The sequence below is a fragment of the Anopheles ziemanni genome, chromosome 3 (genome assembly GCF_943734765.1).
Source record: "Anopheles ziemanni chromosome 3, idAnoZiCoDA_A2_x.2, whole genome shotgun sequence".
Classification (NCBI taxonomy): Eukaryota; Metazoa; Arthropoda; class Insecta; order Diptera; family Culicidae; genus Anopheles; species Anopheles ziemanni.
Window position 1 is genome coordinate 90,710,605 of NC_080706.1, and position 17,428 is coordinate 90,728,032.

General features: G+C 42.9%; 2 protein-coding genes across 3 annotated transcripts; one reads left to right on the forward strand and one right to left on the reverse strand.

Annotated features, from left to right (window-relative positions):
• Window positions 1–9,484: 9,484 nt before the first annotated feature.
• LOC131289344 (protein EFR3 homolog cmp44E) lies at window positions 9,485–15,128 on the forward strand. 2 transcript variants are annotated; one of them, XM_058318577.1, is made up of 4 exons: window positions 9,485–9,566; window positions 11,644–13,249; window positions 13,983–14,356; window positions 14,425–15,128. In XM_058318577.1, the coding sequence occupies exons 1-4, from the start codon at window positions 9,485–9,487 to the stop codon at window positions 14,856–14,858; spliced, it is 2,496 nt and encodes an 831-aa protein (XP_058174560.1). In that variant the 3' UTR covers window positions 14,859–15,128. The 2 variants fall into 2 exon arrangements, with proteins under 2 accessions (XP_058174560.1, XP_058174561.1); XM_058318578.1 differs by lacking the exon at window positions 9,485–9,566 and adding an exon at window positions 11,316–11,518 and having other exon boundaries at window positions 14,425–15,127.
• A 61-nt stretch (window positions 15,129–15,189) lies between these two features.
• Window positions 15,190–16,778, reverse strand: LOC131290002 (peptidyl-prolyl cis-trans isomerase Fkbp12). The gene is made up of 2 exons (XM_058319378.1): window positions 16,540–16,778; window positions 15,190–16,417 (listed from the first exon to the last, which is right to left on the reverse strand). Exons 1-2 carry the CDS (start codon window positions 16,574–16,576, stop codon window positions 16,128–16,130), a joined length of 327 nt encoding a protein of 108 aa, XP_058175361.1. The 5' UTR covers window positions 16,577–16,778; the 3' UTR covers window positions 15,190–16,127.
• Window positions 16,779–17,428: the final 650 nt, after the last annotated feature.

Below are 17,428 nucleotides of genomic sequence, written 5' to 3' on the forward strand. Positions count from 1 at the left end.
GATGGTTGCAATTTTCCCCATTCGCTTGCAATTGCATCTTCCAAATGGGCCGAAACTGCACCCCCGGATGGGCGAAGGGGTAAACCGGGCCAGGCCGTGCTCGAAAATTACCCAAAATTGTCGGCCGAAAGTGAAATCTCGTAATGCAACCCCCCCGAGGCGAGGGAGATCGCTTCAAAGATCACGAGGCAGATGACGAAGATGATGATGATCTTCAGCGGCAAACGGTCGTAGAATGGATGTGAAAACATCATATGCACGTGTGTTACGAGGCGTCCCGTAACGGGCATCCAGGTATTTTCACGTCGAGGCCATCGCGCACGCCGCGGGAGATCGTTGGCCAATGGCCGTGTAATTAAAGATTATCGATTCCAGCGCGACTTCACGACAAGCTCACCCAACCCCAACCGTCTCGAAGAAGGTCTCCCAACCCAACGCCATCGTCAAACCTTCGGTGTTCAACTACCCGCTAAACGGCAGAATCTTTTCCCCCGCTCGCCGCAATTGACCACCGCTTGTTGCTGACGTGCGCTCATAATTGATGTTTTTGTCCATGCCTGTCTGCCAGTTGGTGACCGATTTGGGGTCCCATTCCGTCCGACTTGGGTCGTTTTGTTTGCTTTTTAATGATAGCTTTGCCACCGAACTACTCCGCGCCGAATAAGGAATGTTTTTGCTGTGATTAATTACTGGCCCACATCGCCATCGAGTTGATGCACTTTTTGGCCGTGATCTGCAATTGGGAGCAAAGTCGTCGGTGGTGGCGCCAAGCGCGACACCTTCTTGCACGATTATGTACAATTTTTCTAACGTTTTTGTTGAACAGTTTTCTTAATTTATATGAGGATCAGGTAGATTTTTTTATATCTTTATTCAAACACTTTTTTCCTTTTTCTTTTTATGTTTCACTTTATCAGAGTTATAAATCTTGGAAACATCTTTTCGTAGAATGTTTAAACACTTTTATTAATTCAATCAAATATCATATTTGTTACTACTTTATTACTGTTCATTTTGGATTGTAAATTTTATAACGAGACGTTTAGCGTACATGTTATAAACATTTTTTAACAATTCATAATTTTATTTGCTTGACTTATTCAATACAAAACCCGTTTGTTCTACTAAGACTTTTTAAATGTGGAACTTTTTTGAATTTTTCCCTCAAGTCATAACTTGTTTTATGTTTTTAGTGGTGTTTAAGTATGTTTTCATATCTCCCGTTTATCTTTGCTGGTATGCTGATAAATGTTATGCCGTTGGATTGTTAAAATCATTAATCATTTCAAGGTAGAATTTTATTGTTACGTTTTCAAATTGTTTACTCAATCTCTGCAGGTTTTTTTATTTTATACTTCTGAATTTTTCAATCATTTTATAACTTATTTTACGTTTTTAGTGGTATTTAAATATGTTTTCATATCTCCCGTTTATCTTTGCTGCTGTGTTGCTAAGTGTTATGCCGTGGGATTGTTAAAATCATTTATCATTTCAAGATAGAATTGCGTTGTTTAGTTTTAAAATTTTTACTCAATCTCTGCACTCTGCAACATTGTTTATGAAATTTTTGGCATAACCTTTACCAAAAATTGAATCACAAAAATATTCCTTCTCAGACATCGTTCCATTTAATACTCAATTAGGAAATATTTCCAAAGTTCCACAACCGAAAACCGACGCACCTGTGTAAACCTGCTCGTCTCCATCATCATCTTCGCCGCATAAACCGCAAGCAACAGCAAGTTCACTGAACCTCCGCCGGCCGACACAGGTTGCATAACGGGACGGAATTAAAATAATAAAAGAAAATAAAACATTCCCCATAGTGTCGTAAAGCTTCGCAGTTTGCTGCCGCACTTGTACAGTCAAGAATGTCCTTTTTTGCTTCGTTCGAAATTTGTGGTGCATTCTTTCATTCAATACTGGTGAATGTTTTACGATTATGGCGGCGCAATAAATTTGAAACTGTGTTTAACCTTAAACAACAAACAGTGCACAATAACCAAAGAGTACAAAACGGGGGTTTGGTGAGAAATTATCAATTTGATTCCCCCACCTCTCGGGGTTGATGCATAATAAGGTCGCTTTTTAACGCAAAAGGGTCCTGCGAACGGGAAGTGTGAAATTATTAACGGCTCACAGGGTTCGGAATGGGTGATCATTTTTCACAGCCTACCGAAACCGCACTCCGAACCAGTGCGATGGGTTTAATTAAAAGCAAAAAGAAGGAGAACCCTCACAACTTACTCCGGTCCCTGTGTAATGGGTGCCCATTTATCTGATCACAAATTACGAAATACTCTCCGAAAGAAAGAAAGAAAAAAAATGCAAGAAGGCACGCTGCATAATCGCGCGAATTCGTGTTACATTAATGATGCACATTGCAGGTGGAGACGCCCGAAACGATCAGCCTACGCAGGCGCATGCTTTGATGCCGAAAACATCGAAGAAGTAAAATGCACACACCCAACGAGGACACATTTTCAAAAGCCACAAAAAGTCATGTAGAAGGTGTTAGCTTCTTTGTTGTCGTCATGGCACTGTTGCACGTTTCCCACACGGCTTCAAAATCGATGCAACATTCTCTTCGGGCGATTCATTAGACGATGCACTCTCTCACTCGATGCGTTCAATATAACCGCAAAACAAAACAAAAATGTGGGAAATAAAAAAAACAAACCCCTCAAAAACCTGTCTTTCGGCGGCGAACAACACGCTCGCGTCGGCGATAAACTTTTCAAAGCAAAATCATAATAACATTTTTCATACAAAATCAGCCCGGGCCGGAGGGAGTTGGCGGGCGGGAGGTATGCAAACAGCATGCGTCGCTCTTGTGCGTAACGAGCCTTCGGGAGACCCGGGGACGCGGGGACAGAATATAAAATATTAAAATAAAAATACCTACCAGCGGTCATGGGAAGCACGAATGGGAAAAAAAATGCAAAATAAACCATATGAGGTTAAAAGAATGGAAAACACTACGTGAGAAGAAGAGGCCGAACCTGGTGTCGCCTGCGGCCGTGCGTTCCCAGTTTGGTGTAACATCTCTATAAATTTTGTGCCCGCGGGAAAGACGGACACGGACGAAAATAATAATAATAAAACATTAAAACATAAGAATTTTTTGGACGAAAAAGCGTCTTCCAACCCTTAGACTGCCATCGTCTCCCATCGTGTGTTGTCGTTAAGGTGTCTTCTTTCGCCCTTGCCAGTACGCTTCCCTGCCTACACTCCCTTTCCCCCTCTGGCATGCCTGAGAATGTGAGGATTCGGTGTAAAATTTAATTAGGATTAAGCGAACGCTCAGAAGAATTATCGTTTGGCATAATTTAGGCGACGTCCTAAAGGGATGGGGTTTTTTTTTTTTTGCTCATTTCATATTGTAGAAAAGAAATCACGCAGGACTCGATTATTTTATGCTTTACGTTTTATTTTATTTTTTTATGTTGAAGTGCAGCGTTTTATGCATTGTCCGCGATTTATTGTTATTATTCTGTGTATTTAAACTTCTTCCTTTGAGCTTGTATTATTTTCCTCTTCATTGCATCACATAAAGCTTAAAGTTTTCGTGCACGGGCAACAATCTTCGTGCTTTAATGATCTTTTCACGCATTGTTGCGGGTGACGCAGGATGGCGTGTGAATGAAACTAATGAAATACGTCTCAATTTATTGCACAACAAACCATAAATGTGGGTAACAAGAAGGAAATACGAATTTACTAAGAAAAAAAAACTGAATTGAAAAATAAAAACAAAACCTTGCAAAGGAAGAACAATTTTGATTTACAGAATGTAGCGATCTCTACCAAAGGTATGTTAATCTTATTTCGTTTCCACAACTGAACTTTTTCACCAAATCCAATGGAATGGAAGAGATGAACTCGTAAAATAAAGTATCTGGACATGTAACAATTGGGACTCTAGAACTTTCATTGCATTTTTCTCTTAAAAATATTTTTAAGCATTCGAAGTTACAATGATATGTTTAGATGAACTTATAAAAATCAAAGTTGGCAGTTGTAGTTTCATGAATAATTAAGACTAAATTTTGTTCTTTTCAAAAATAAACAGAAAACTTACAGCGATACAACATTCTAGTATTAAATATTAAAAAAAAATAAAAATCTCTTTTTTCAGTGTTTTGATCCAATGGAAAAAGACGATTCGAACAGCAATGATTGGAGCTTTAATGTTTTATTCATCATCGTACAGAATAACCATAGCGTTCAAGTGCTATTCGTACAGGTTGCCACTTGAACCTTACCTCTACATGGCCTTACATACATTCAACAACTAAAACCGCGATCATGCTGGACAATCAAACACCGTGCCCGCTGCTCCGATCCAGATGCCCTTGGCGTTCTCTAAAGGAGCATCCATTGAACAAGATTAAGTGGTGATAAACATCGTCTCCATCGGCCGACGTCTTGCCCCACGAACAGCTTGATGCGCCCGCGGCGTACGCATCACAAACGCGCACACGACGTTAGAGATGGTGCGAGCATAATTTCTCCCCTCCCTCTCCTCCGCCTCCACGCTCGCCTTCGTATAAAGTAAACCATAACAACCCCCGAAACCCGAAAGCCACTCCAGACTCCACGTTTCCAATGCCACAATGAGAAAAAAATGGGGTTCGTCGCCTGGTGCTCGTGTGAAGCACCCTCGATCCGAAAATGGCAGACCGCCGAGGAGCACCTCGAGGAGGACGACCCATTCGCCACCTTCGCCATCGCCACCACTTGCTGTCCCTGCTGGTGCACTGGCGCATAATTTACCCTTCACGGTTATCTTATCCACTTTGCGCTAATGAGGACGAAATTATGTTCTACACTTTTCTCGGCCCCGCGCCACGAAGCCACTAGTGAAACTGCATCCTTCCGTGTTTTTTTTTTTTTTTCTTTTTTCGGTGCAGAGGGAATGGAAACGGCACAATAAATTACCACCACACAGTCGGTGAAAATTAATTCACATAAATTACAGCGGATTAATTTTGGTTTCATAGCGGCGCTGTCGTTTAGGTTGATGGTTTAATTTGCTTTCAGTTTAGACGAAAGTGCCATCAAACCTCCTACTTTTTTCAGTTCTTTGATTTAGTAAAATGGTTCATTTGTTTTTTTTTAAAAGAGAGTTTTAAACAGAAGCGAATTTAATCACAAATATGTTTAACTTGTTGCACTACATCGAAGTATTAGATAGCATGTTATGTAAGAAAAAAAACATGTGTAGATCATCTAAAAGCATGTAATTTAAATATTACAACCACAACCTTTAACGAGGGTGTCGTGCACCTTCCTTTTTGTAGCAGAATAACATATCGTCCGGTTCGTAACTTCATGACTTTGCATCGGTTTTATCATGACGACGATCTTGACGATGATGAAGTGCCTCCAAAATTCATCTTGACAGTACACCCGTTGTCCACTCTGTCTCTCTTTCTCTCTATTTCTCATTTTCCTTTCCCTAAACTCCTTTTCCACTTCTTTTAGTCGCTAGCCGAAACGTGCCTAAAATGTACAAAGAACAACCGACGCGATAAGAACTCGGTGCGTTATTGTATTACCCTTTTTCCCTGCGAGTGGAAAGTCCTTCCCGAAGAGACACGAGTCGTGTGCGGAGATTGCATTAAAAAAAAAAGAAACAATCGGGAAACGAATTCGCCAGAGGGTGAACATGGTGATCGTACCTCATTTGTAAGCTGGTCGTGCAAATAAACCTTCCTATCAATCAACCTGTCACTCACGTGCGGACAAATACGGTTCGGAGCTTTTCGGGTACTTGCTGCTTTAGATTATTTAATCTTCCTCGTTCCCGGGAAGCGAAAAATTTCCCTTTCCGAAGCACTCGGCATAACCGTGAGGTACGATCCTCGCCCGACGAGTATGATGCATAGGTGCACATTTTTATGAGCCCATTATCGCGTTGCATGTACGCCTTGCCTCTTGTTCGATGCTGCATTTTCGGGAGGGAAATTATTGATGCGTTTCGCTGCATAAAGCGCGCTTATTTTGCAGAAATTTTTGCACATTATTTTTAAGCGTCATTCCTTTTCCCCCTGGTTTTCCTGTCCGAGCGCCCCAAAACCAGGATTGTGCAATGCATGTAGCATAATGTTGCACCTTATGAGCAACAAGACGTAGAAAAATGCTAAAAATACGTCCACGGCGAAACTCGCACAAGGCATTAACGATCATTATGCGCGCTCGCGCCGTAAGTGTTGGACCGTACCGGGCTGGTCGGGCAGTAAAAGTGGCCCCAAGTCAGTAATAACCCTTCCAAATATGTAATCACATCCGCGCTAATTGTTCTTAAAGATGCGCACACACTTAAGGAAGGATCAGATCGCGCGCTCGCTCGAGAAAGCGAGAAAATTGAAACGTGATCGGTTGTAATAAGAAACGAAGCGATGGAAAAGTCTTTCCCGAGGAGCCGATAGAAAAGTGAAGTAGAAAAAAAAACGCCCAAAAGCGCACGTCACTTTTCCGCTTTTACTTTTGCGCGAGTGCTTGGAGGGCAATTTTCACGCACGCCAAGGGCAAATTGGTGGCGGCCTTTTGATTTAAATGGTGTTTTGCATACCGTTTGCTCGGGTTTGGGCAGCTGAACCGACGCACATACCGTTCAGCGGCACTGAAAATTGCAATTCGAAGTACTTTGTTAAATGCCGGTTAAGGGTCTTGTTCGCCAATTGTTCCGCTGGGTCGCTTGTTAGCCAGCGTGAAACTACGATTTGAAGGTTGAATGGAGTTTTCTAAAATTTTCAATGCCTTAAAAACCCGAAGTTTTGCATGCAAATTTCTGGGCTTTTCAAATACAGTAGTTAAAAATAAAAACCTGTCAATACCTTTAATTCGGTTCTCTTACCATTTAAACATGGCTACATAAGAGAGTTATTTTTATGGACAATTTTGATTAAATGTGTGTCAAAATTTAAAAAAATAAAAACAAATTTTAACATCGTTAAATATCGTCACTGTTGCAAATGCTAATTATATTTACGAATCTGGAGATCCAAGTATTAATTTTCAAGTAAACGAAATCAGTTCAAAATAGAAGTGGCAATTAAAAACCGTTGTTGTTTCAAAACTAACAAATGCATTTTTTTTTTCTAGGTCTAACGAATTTCAAATGACCCGCATAAACCATGCGAAAGGGATTTTTGTCCGCCGAGGTTACGAGCATTTTAACACTTTGGCCGCGATTGTTTTCCGATTCAGCGTTCTTTATTCGGATTTTCGGAGCATTTTTATTGTGCTTATAATTTATAATTTTTATGTTTGATCGTTTTGTAATCAGTTTTCCCTTTTACGATCGGTATTACTAACTGCCGACGATTTCCGAGTGCCCTTGAAAACCGTCGATAACGTTTTTATTTTATTGTTTTTCAGCACCTCGCTCGGCCGGTGTGGTTTGTTGTTTTGTGGCGTGTTTTTAAGCGTGCCGAATCGCTGTACCGTGACACGTTCACGGAGTCTCAATTAAACACGTGTCCGTTTCCGCGCGCATTTCACGCCCGTGATGATTGTGTTGTGTGTCCGTCCATTTAAAATGCATCCAGCACACACAGAGCGGGATGTCGGGCGGGATCCATTGGAAAGCTACCAACCGGTGGCCAAGGTCACGGTGCTTTTTCCTCAATGGACCATGGTCGGGTTCATTCATAAAAACAACCGACAACAACCTGTAACTCGATGAAAAACCTTCCCCCCTCGCGATGATGGAAAGCGTGAGAGCGCGAGAAAAGCATCTCACACCAAGTTCGATTTGATTTGTTCGCTGCCTGAACTCCGGTGTCCTCTGTTGCTTTCGAAATAAAATAAAAACAGCGAGAGTGCTGCGAGAACGCGCATGACCAAGGGTTGGAAAATTCGGTCCGCTCGGTCCTCAAAACAAACTACTCGGTAGCCAGCTTTTCCAGTTAGCGTCGGTCCGGTGCGACGTGCGAAGCGTCTTCGAGCGATAAGAAACATATACCCGCTACGAAACAGGACGAAAGTGAGAGCACCTTTCCCACTCGGAGCTGGTAAAGGAGTTACCAGTTTGACCTTGTTTTGCTCAAAGGCCATCAACGATTAGTGTTGTTTCTTGTCGTGCAAAAATTTCGCCATGATTGCTTTTTAGCAATCTACATTAGGGTAACTGTACCAATAGTGGTGCACTTAGTAATGTAAATACCAATTAGGTGTAATTTATGAGTGTTAAGAACACAATATTCTACATATTTGAAACAATTATGATCGAAACATGACTTTTCTTCTGAAAAACATCTATTTTCACCGTAAACCATACAAAATACTCGAAAAAAAGCGTATTTTTCTTTGTAGTCGGTTGCTCCTATTATGGTGGTATGGTTCCTATAGTTGTGGTATCGTGTTCCTATAGTGGTGGTAGTACGAAAAACTTGAATATATTTTGACTTTACTTATTTTTGAAGCATATTTCAAACAGAACGGTAAAATACTCCTTGACCAATGCGTTGTCATTGAAAAGACTGTATTGATTTACCGAAATATGTCCAATTTTAATTCATTAAAAAATGCTCTGAATATTACAGCTTAAACTGTAGTATATGCTTTATAGCGTATCCTTCGCCCGCTTTCTTTTTTCTTTTCTCTGCTTCTTCTGCTGAGCCTTCTCTCCAGTTTCGCTTTGTTTATTTTGTAGAAACAGAATAAAATCACTAAATTTACCTGATTATTTTGGCCAAAACCGGAATAAAAGTAAAATATACTTGTGAAAAAATCTATGGCTACTATAGGAACAACTTGGGTTTTTGTGCCTATAGTGGCACTATAGTAAAAACTATGAAAATATAATAAAATTATGGTAAAATGCACTAAGTTCGTATAAATCAATTATATTGGGGTATGTCAGTAGCGAAATCAGATAGTTTTAATGATTTTGTAGTGATTTATAGCCTTAAGGAAATCATGATATTCGTTATAGATTCTTAAGGAATGCAGCATGTTGGGACCACCTGTTTAGAAAATATGAATTTTGGAGCTTCTATATTACGGAATGAGATGATTCATCTTTTGAACACTAAGCAGAAGATCAAAGAACATTTCATAGAAGAACAAATAACTCCATTGTATATATATCGGCGTAGTGCTAGGATTTTATTCCACTACAACCACTATTGGTACTAGCTCCACTATGGGTGCACTTACCCTAGTTTACTTCAAGTTAATCGATACTGGTAAAGGTTCTTCTCAGCACACAGTGTTATGTAAAATCAATCGAAACCGCGACGTTTATTGAATTGTCAGTGAGTTCTAAGTGATTCACCAAGTGTATCGCGAATTGAAGCTAATTAAATTATCACCCGCTAAAGTGCAAAGTGCAACGTCCGCCAACAAGTAATGTAAACCCACCGGTGACCATCAGATGAAAGATCCTTTAAAACGGATCCGGTAGTGAATCAATCTTCCCCCGAAAACCGCTCATCACAATTTCGTTCCGAGCAGAATCGATAATCGGTCCACCATGTCGATGATTAAATGTTGCTTCGAGCCGCTGGAAATGCCCGAGTTTCTGGATTCCTTCGTCAAAAAGTGCACCGAAGGATGTAAGTGACCATGGGGGAAATTTGCCAAATCGCTTGTAGCACGTTACATAACGCACGGAGGGGCTCGGAGTAAAAACACACAGCAACGCGAGGGAAACCGATGGGTGAAATTTCGGGGTAAAGAACATAGCGCAAGGATTCTGTTTGGTAAATACAGTCGCGTGACTACCAGGAACATTCGTGACAATTTCCGGAAGTACGGAAGTTAATAAACGTTCGTTGGCATAGAAAAAATAGCGCTGTTTGCAGTAATTCTAGTAACGCAAGCCACGACAGAGGATAGAAAAAATGAGTATTGCTTCAATTAATGAGCAGGGAAAAGACACACACAACGATTAAAACATTTTATTGATGCAATTTGCCTTCCTATAATTAAAGGTGATGTTGCTACTGAAACGCACGTGTTGGTGGAATAAAAAAGCTTCAATAGCTTGGTTGGTAAAGCAGTAAAACACGACTCTGAGTCATATTGGGACATTTTGTAATGCGAACCAGAGGTACCAAAAATAGCACCAATAGCAAAAAGAAAAAAAATTAATTAGTTTGTAAATTCTAGAACAAACGAACCAGCTCCCTGCCACTCAAGAATGGCGGTTTGATTACAATAACAGGTATTCCACGTGGCCTAGACAAAATGTCTATTTAGCAAATTATAAAATTTAAACTTTGATTGATGATGCATTGCACTAGATTCTTAAATTATTTGTCAATTTTTTGTTATTTCTGTTATAGAAATGTTCACACATTTACCTCTGAACAACATACAGTGAGCCAAACTTTCCTGGCCAGAAAAAATACCTTAAAACATCGGTAACGTGTCAAGAATGGTTCATTCGATTAATAATTCCATCTTATCGGCTTTTAATCTATTGCCTTTTTGATAAAATTAAACCACCAAGAAATGTTGGTAAATCTCGAACAACATTTTTAAATTTATTTGAGAAGAACTGGTGTACACTTTTCCTGTACAAACCTTGTGAAATCAAACATAAACACCACGATGACGTCATGTGCTATACCAAGATTTCTACAGTGTCAGGTTGCCCCAGGTGCAGGTTGTTTTGACAGTTTTCATGTTGACTAGTGATGGGGAAACTGAATCCCTTTTGGGATTCGAGTCTTTCAATTCAAATCCATTCTAAGATTAACTAGAAAATATGGAAAGATCTTTTGTTTCGCAAAGTTGTGTGTCTTGAGCAGACCTTTTGAGGCCAGATTGGCGCGCAGTTTCTTTCGGGTGGTGTAAGTTAACCAAATCTCCAAATCCGAATCCCAATCCAAGAAACAGTCGTGACATCGTCTCGATGTAAACCAACCAATGTTGAACTGGAAATTGTTTATCCTAATCTTAGTACCCATCAAAAACGTGCCACACACTCCCAATGTGAGATTCACCGCTGTAAGTACATAGTTCTGTTGATCATGAAAGTCTATTCACGTAAGGAAACGGGCAAATCGATCGATAGAGCAAAACGTATCCGATAGCTCCCATTGTCTCTAGATCGACTCGATCGTGGCTAATTCGACTCAAATCATTGTGAGTCGATTCAAATAGTTTAGGATCAAGTCAGAATCGAATCAAATCAAGTCCCAAACAAATCAAATCTGATTCGAATCCCAAAGCAATCAAATCTGATTCGAATCCTAATCGATTCAAATCTTTAGAATCCGTCTAGGGATCGAATCTTGGGATCTTCCGAATCCCGATTCTGCCAACACTAATGTTGACAGTTCACGGTGAATAGAAAATTGTCGTGCACAATCGTTTTCGTCGTCGTTGTTTCATTACGTTCGTCTTGTTTAATTACCTGATAAAAATGGTCCAATTAATACACCTGCAATGGCCATGACAACGGTGGCTGGCAGTAGTGCGTAGGGCGTCACAAACTGTGTGTTTTTGTGCTGTTTTTTTTACGGAAAGTGGTCCAACTCTCTCCTATCGAAAATGCTAGGTAAAGTTTAGTGGTACTACAACATCGCCACCCCCCGTCGTTTTGTGATGACCTCAATGGCAAACAATTTCCGATATTCTGCTGCAAATCGTTGGTGAAAATGGTAACATTTCATGCCGTTCCAGGTTGTTGCGGTTGCTGTTCGGCCTTGAGGCCCCGCTACAAGCGGCTGGTGGATAACATCTTTCCTGCCAATCCGGAGGACGGATTGGTGAAATCAAACATGGAAAAGCTCACCTTCTACTCGCTCCGATCGCCGGAGAAGCTGGACCGCATCGGGGAGTACCTCTACCAGCGCGCCTCGAAGGACATCTACCGGAAGCGGTACAAGTTCGTCGAGATTGCCATGGAAGCGATGGATCTGCTGCTAAAGGCTTGCCACGCGCAGATCCTGAATCTCTTCGTCGAGTCATTCCTGCGGATGGTGCAGAAGCTGCTCGAAGACACCAACCCGACGCTGCAGATCATGGCCACCAATTCGTTCGTGCGCTTCGCCAACATCGAGGAGGACACACCGTCCTACCACCGCCGGTATGACTTTTTCATCTCGAAGTTTTCCTCCATGTGTTACGGCAACAACGACGATGTGGAGCTGCGCGATAGCATCCGCATGGCGGGCATCAACGGGCTGCAGGGCGTCATCCGGAAGACCGTGTCGGACGATCTGGTGGCGAACATTTGGGAAAAGCAGCACATGGAGAAGATCGTACCGTCGCTGCTGTTTAACATGCAGTCGGGCCCATCGAAGACGACCGATACGGAGGCGACACCATCGACACCGCCACTGCTCGCTGAGGCCGTTATCCGCGAGCTGGTCAGTCGCGCTTCGTTCGGACATATCAAATCGGTTCTTAAACCTCTGCTCTCCCACATGGACCACCACAAGCTGTGGGTACCGAATCGGTTCGCGATCGACACGTTCCGCATTGTGATGATCTCCATTCAGCCGCAGTACTCGTACACGGTCGTGGAAACGCTGATGTCCCACCTGGACCAAAACTTGACATCTTCCCCGAAGACACGCACCTCGCTCGCGGTGGTCCTGTCAAAGATTATCGCGATCGCTGCGGGTGAGAGCGTGGGCCCATCGGCGCTGGACATTATCAACAATCTGCTGATGCACCTGAAGACGAGTGTCAGCACCCAGCACGAATCGACGCCGGAGGAAACGCAATACCAGGAGGCACTCATCAATGCGCTCGGCGAGTTCGCCAACCATCATCCGGACTATCAGAAGATCGAAATCATGCTGTTCATCATGAACACCGTACCGGACCCGTCGAACAAGAGCCGCGGCGATCAGCTGCTGCAAAACATTCTGCTGAAGAGTTTGCTCAAGGTCGGCACCCAGTACCGAACGGTGTCGTTCGAGAAAGCGTTCCCGGTGTCGTTCCTGCAGCCGCTGCTAAAGATGGCCCGGGCCGCCTCCATCCCGATTCGCATCATTGTGATGCAGATCTTCCAGCAGTTGCTCGATCGGCATCAAAACCAGCATCTGCTGAACGTGATCAGCGTGAGCAACTACTCCACGCTCACGATCGAAACGCCGTCGCGGTCGGACATTCTGTTCACGCACAAGTACGGCTCGAATATCCTGCAGGCCATCATCGAGAGCATGTCGCAGGAGAACCACCTGGAGGTGCTAAAGTCGTCCTACAACACCGTGGCACTCGTGATCGTCGAAATGGCCTGCGGCGAAACGGTGCAGGAGTTTTTGCTGTTTGTACTGGGGTGAGTCAGGAAACGGTTTGCTTTGATCCGGTTTCCTACACATTCAGTTAAAAAGAAACACAAATAATCTTCAAATGTGATTAATTTACAAAATCTATTGACGGCAAGAAGAATACACAAATTAATTTCAAATGATGGGAAGTCATAAAATTGTTACAACTAATTTAGAGTTATACTAATTCTATTTTATTTTAACACCAATGTTCTTTTCTAATGAACAACTGTGGATGAAAAAAATAGTGTTTTACACGTCTTTAACTAAAATTGATTACCCTTGTGTTCAATCATTATGTATTAATTATGTGTTTTCATCTACGTTGAGTCCCACACGAATTTATATATTGATTTTTATTCAAAACGGAAATAAGAATTTTACCCATTAGATGCCAATTATCGACATTCAACTGTTGATTTGCTAATCATATCTCACCTTCCAAAATCAAATTTATTTGAATCGAAACCACATGGGCGTTTGTTTCAAAAAAATAGTCACAAAATGAACTGATGGGGTCACGGTGAAACCTAGCGCTTTATTTAATCGTTTATCGAACGAATATGTAATGCTATAAATAAGCGTGATTGCAATCGATACACTTTGCAAGGATATGCCAATTTCCGCTGGAACACACCGGAGCAGCGAACGTAAATCAATTAGCCTCCTTTTCTCGATGTGCTCTCATTTTGAACCCACCGTGTATTTCTCTTCGTTTCCTCCTCGTTGTCCACCAAACAGAGTACAGCAAGTGGCGGTGACGGAGGTCGAGCTATCGCCAAAGCATCGTTGCAATCTGCACAGCATTGCTATTTCGTTGCTGATCCTGCTGGGACGCTGTACCGCCATCGGGACGCTGGTTGAGTACGCCGAGAAGTTGATCCAGGCCCGAAAAGAGGAAGCGACCTACCTGCTGCCGCCGCTGATGGACAACGACAAGAGTGCACCGAGCACGCTGAACACCAACCTGCCGCATCTGCTGATCGACAAGCTGGCGGTGGCGGAGTGTCTGCAGCAGGCGGGCCTGGAGGTGAACCGAATCCAGACGGGCACACCGTACGCCCTGAACCAGACGGACATTTCCGCCCATCGGCACTCGTGGGTCGATACTCACAGTAAGTTGTATTTCGCGTTTCTTTTTCGTGCGATTTTACCCCTTACCCTTTTCCATCCCCGCCCAAAGGTGCCGTCCGTAACAGTGTGGTCGATTCGAGCTACAACGACATCGAAAGCATCAGCAGCTCCCCCGGCGTCCAGAAGCGTTCGCTCGCGTCCGAGTACAACTTCGAGTCGATGAAACGTGTCCTGGCGGAACCGACGGAAGCTTCCAAGCGGGAAGCACGGGAGAAGCAGATGCAGATCGGACGCACCTTCCGCGAGACTGCGTTCGAGGATCTGGTGCGCCGTACCGAACCGAAGCACGACGTTATTCAGAACAAGCTGAATGAAATCTTCAACGCGCTCTCGGCGGAACGCCAGATTTCGGCCACGTGTGGTGTGCAGGCGGGATCGCTGCTGGCCGCCAACGGACTAAACGGACCGCTCATCGATGGAACCAAGCATGCCGGTCAGCGTCCCATCTACGAGAACAACTTCCCGGAACTGTTCTTCTACTAGGACGAAGAAGTAATGTAGTATTATTACGCACTCGGAAGTGGGGACGGTAGTTTTACGTTTGTTATGGGTTACGCCTCGTCTTATCAAGGGGGTTCTTTTTAAAATGGCAATCGGCAAAAGCAATTGATGTGTTCTCTTATCTATTCGTGAAGAAATGAAATTGTTCCTGTATTTATTCGGACGGAGCCAAGTATGGTGGTATGGATTGGCTATAAAGAAATTCAATAAATGGTTGACTAAAACAAGCAGTTTCTTCACGAATCATGTCATCCGAAAGCGCAAAACAATTTCTCCTCGAACAATAAAAGCCAACGCACAAGCTTAATTCTGTTTTGGTGTAGAGTTAATATTTTATTTCAATTTCAATATTTCTTGCATTGAATCCGACCATCCCGAAGAGGGGAAAAAGATTGTTGTGTAAGTTTCTAGTTGTAGATTTGAATTCCTGGGTGGTGGGCAGTGTTTTCCCACTGTGTTCCGTAAAGAGACCTGAAGTACTGACCCAAAAACTGTTAAATAGAACCACACAACGCTCGTCCGAGCCGTGGTGTATCCGAGTTGATTGAACAAGTAGAGTTTAAATGCATGCTGAACAGGAAAGTGGGAACTTTACATCCTCCTAAATGTGTTCAGTTCAGCGCAAACTAGAGAGACCAAGTAACTGCACTGCGGAAAAGAGGGACCAGCGGTTTGAGGTTTTCAAAACAGGTCGGTGATGGTTTTTAGTAATCGTTGCGTGTTTTATGGTGACGAATTTTAAATGCTTTATTTCACATGCTACTCTTCCGATGGATTACACTCTGGAGCATTTGATTCTGTTTGCTGTCCTGCGTTTAAACTGCTCAATACTATCGATCCGTAATATAACATTTAAATGCAATTAAGGGCCATCGAATGTGTTCGGTTTGGATTTTGCTTGTTTGGGTGGAATGGTGGTGCGCAAATAAGGAAATACGACGAATTACAACACGTCACCGTGAGCTAGAGACAGTGATGAATTACCAACTATTAGCAAGAGAACTCGAAATGCAATTTTGTAGCTTTCAATCTTATAAATGTTTGTGATGGTTAAAGAACCTCCTTGACTACTACGATCGTTAAAGATGCAGATTGTTGTTGGCTACCGCTAATCCTTTACACTGGCGATTGCCAGCATTCGGGACGTGCATGATGCTACAGCGATGTTAGTGCAGTGGTAGTTTTGATGTCGGTCAATGTATTATTATAGATCTGGTAAAATTTTAATGCTTCCGGCAATGGCCTGCCCATTTACTCTACTCGCAGCAGCTCGACGTCGAAGGTCAACCGAGCGTTCGGCGGGATGACACCTGGGTGGCCACGGCTACCGTAGGCGTAGTCCGGCGAGCACACCAGTTTAGCGCGCTGCCCGACCGACATCTGGGCGACTCCCTCGTCCCAGCCGCGGATCACCTCGCCCTTGCCAACGGCGAACTTGAACGGCTTGCCACGGGTGCGCGACGAGTCGAACACGGTTCCGTTGTCCAGCGTTCCGGTGTAGTGCACAACCGCCGTCTGACCCGGCTTGGGGAAGGTGGTTTCTGGGGTAAGGGAGGAAAACGGGGTAGAGACGATTGAGAAAAAACGCACATTAGAAGTTGCACAGTCGAAATTCTAACACCCTTTTTCCAGGATAGCACACCGCGTCGCTGGGAATACTTACGGTCACCTTCAGCAATTGGTACGATCTGAACACCCATCTTTTTTCTTCCTTCTCGCTTGGTTACTGACCGCGGTGCCTTGACGACAAGTGACGACGTTAGCCGGCAAAAATTGCACTACAATCGAAACACCCAAGAGTTACGAACACGACGACCACACTGGCGGAGGCAGGTTCTGAAAGAATGCGAAACGATGATGCGGTCAATAATGGCGGCTGAAGCGTGCCGATTTTTATCACGCTAAAATTCTTGCTCTCGCGTACCTCGCACGAAAATAGTGTTGGCAGAATCGGAATTCGGAAGATTCGAAGATTCGATCCCTAGACGGATTCTAAAGATTTGAATCTCATTTGACGGATTCGAAAGATTTGATTCGATTAGGATTCGAATCAGATTTGATTGGTTTGGGACTCGATTTGTTTCGATTCTGACATGATCCTAAACTGTTTGATGATAATGATAAATGAAAAATGATAAAGAATTACGTTTAAATGAAATTTCGTAATTAGTTTTTACGCAAAAAATATAATATCAAAAACTAAATATGTTTTTTCCTTTCAACGCTTTCCATTACTCGGGGTCCACACTGCAGCGCGACGTCCCGTTTCAAAAGTAGCCCAGTTTCGGCAGAACAATCGCGCAAGCCAAGCGCGACAGAGGTAAGAGAGTATGTGGAAATATGTATCACATTGGGGCGCAAACTCGACTAAAATTTTTTATTGAATTTTGAGGTAGTAATGCATGATATTTGTTTAGCTACGTATTTTATGCACCCTGAGTGAGTTTGGCGCTTCCACATTTGAAATTCACTGAGAAAACAAACTTAAACAAACAACGACGATATTTTGGCCCGCCGTAGGAAGTATATATTTCCAGATCATCTCCTACTTG

Bases quoted from the DNA above. Each gene is read 5' to 3' on its own strand.
- LOC131289344 (XM_058318577.1), top strand. From the start codon at position 9,485: ATGTCGATGATTAAATGTTGCTTCGAGCCGCTGGAAATGCCCGAGTTT. The intron at 9,567-11,643 runs GTAAGTGACCAT...ATGCCGTTCCAG, and splicing joins CAAAAAGTGCACCGAAGGAT to GTTGTTGCGGTTGCTGTTCG. The intron at 13,250-13,982 runs GTGAGTCAGGAA...TCCACCAAACAG, and splicing joins TTTTTGCTGTTTGTACTGGG to AGTACAGCAAGTGGCGGTGA.
- LOC131290002 (XM_058319378.1), bottom strand. From the start codon at position 16,576: ATGGGTGTTCAGATCGTACCAATTGCTGAAGGTGACC. The intron at 16,418-16,539 runs GTAAGTATTCCC...CCCTTACCCCAG, and splicing joins ACCAATTGCTGAAGGTGACC to AAACCACCTTCCCCAAGCCG.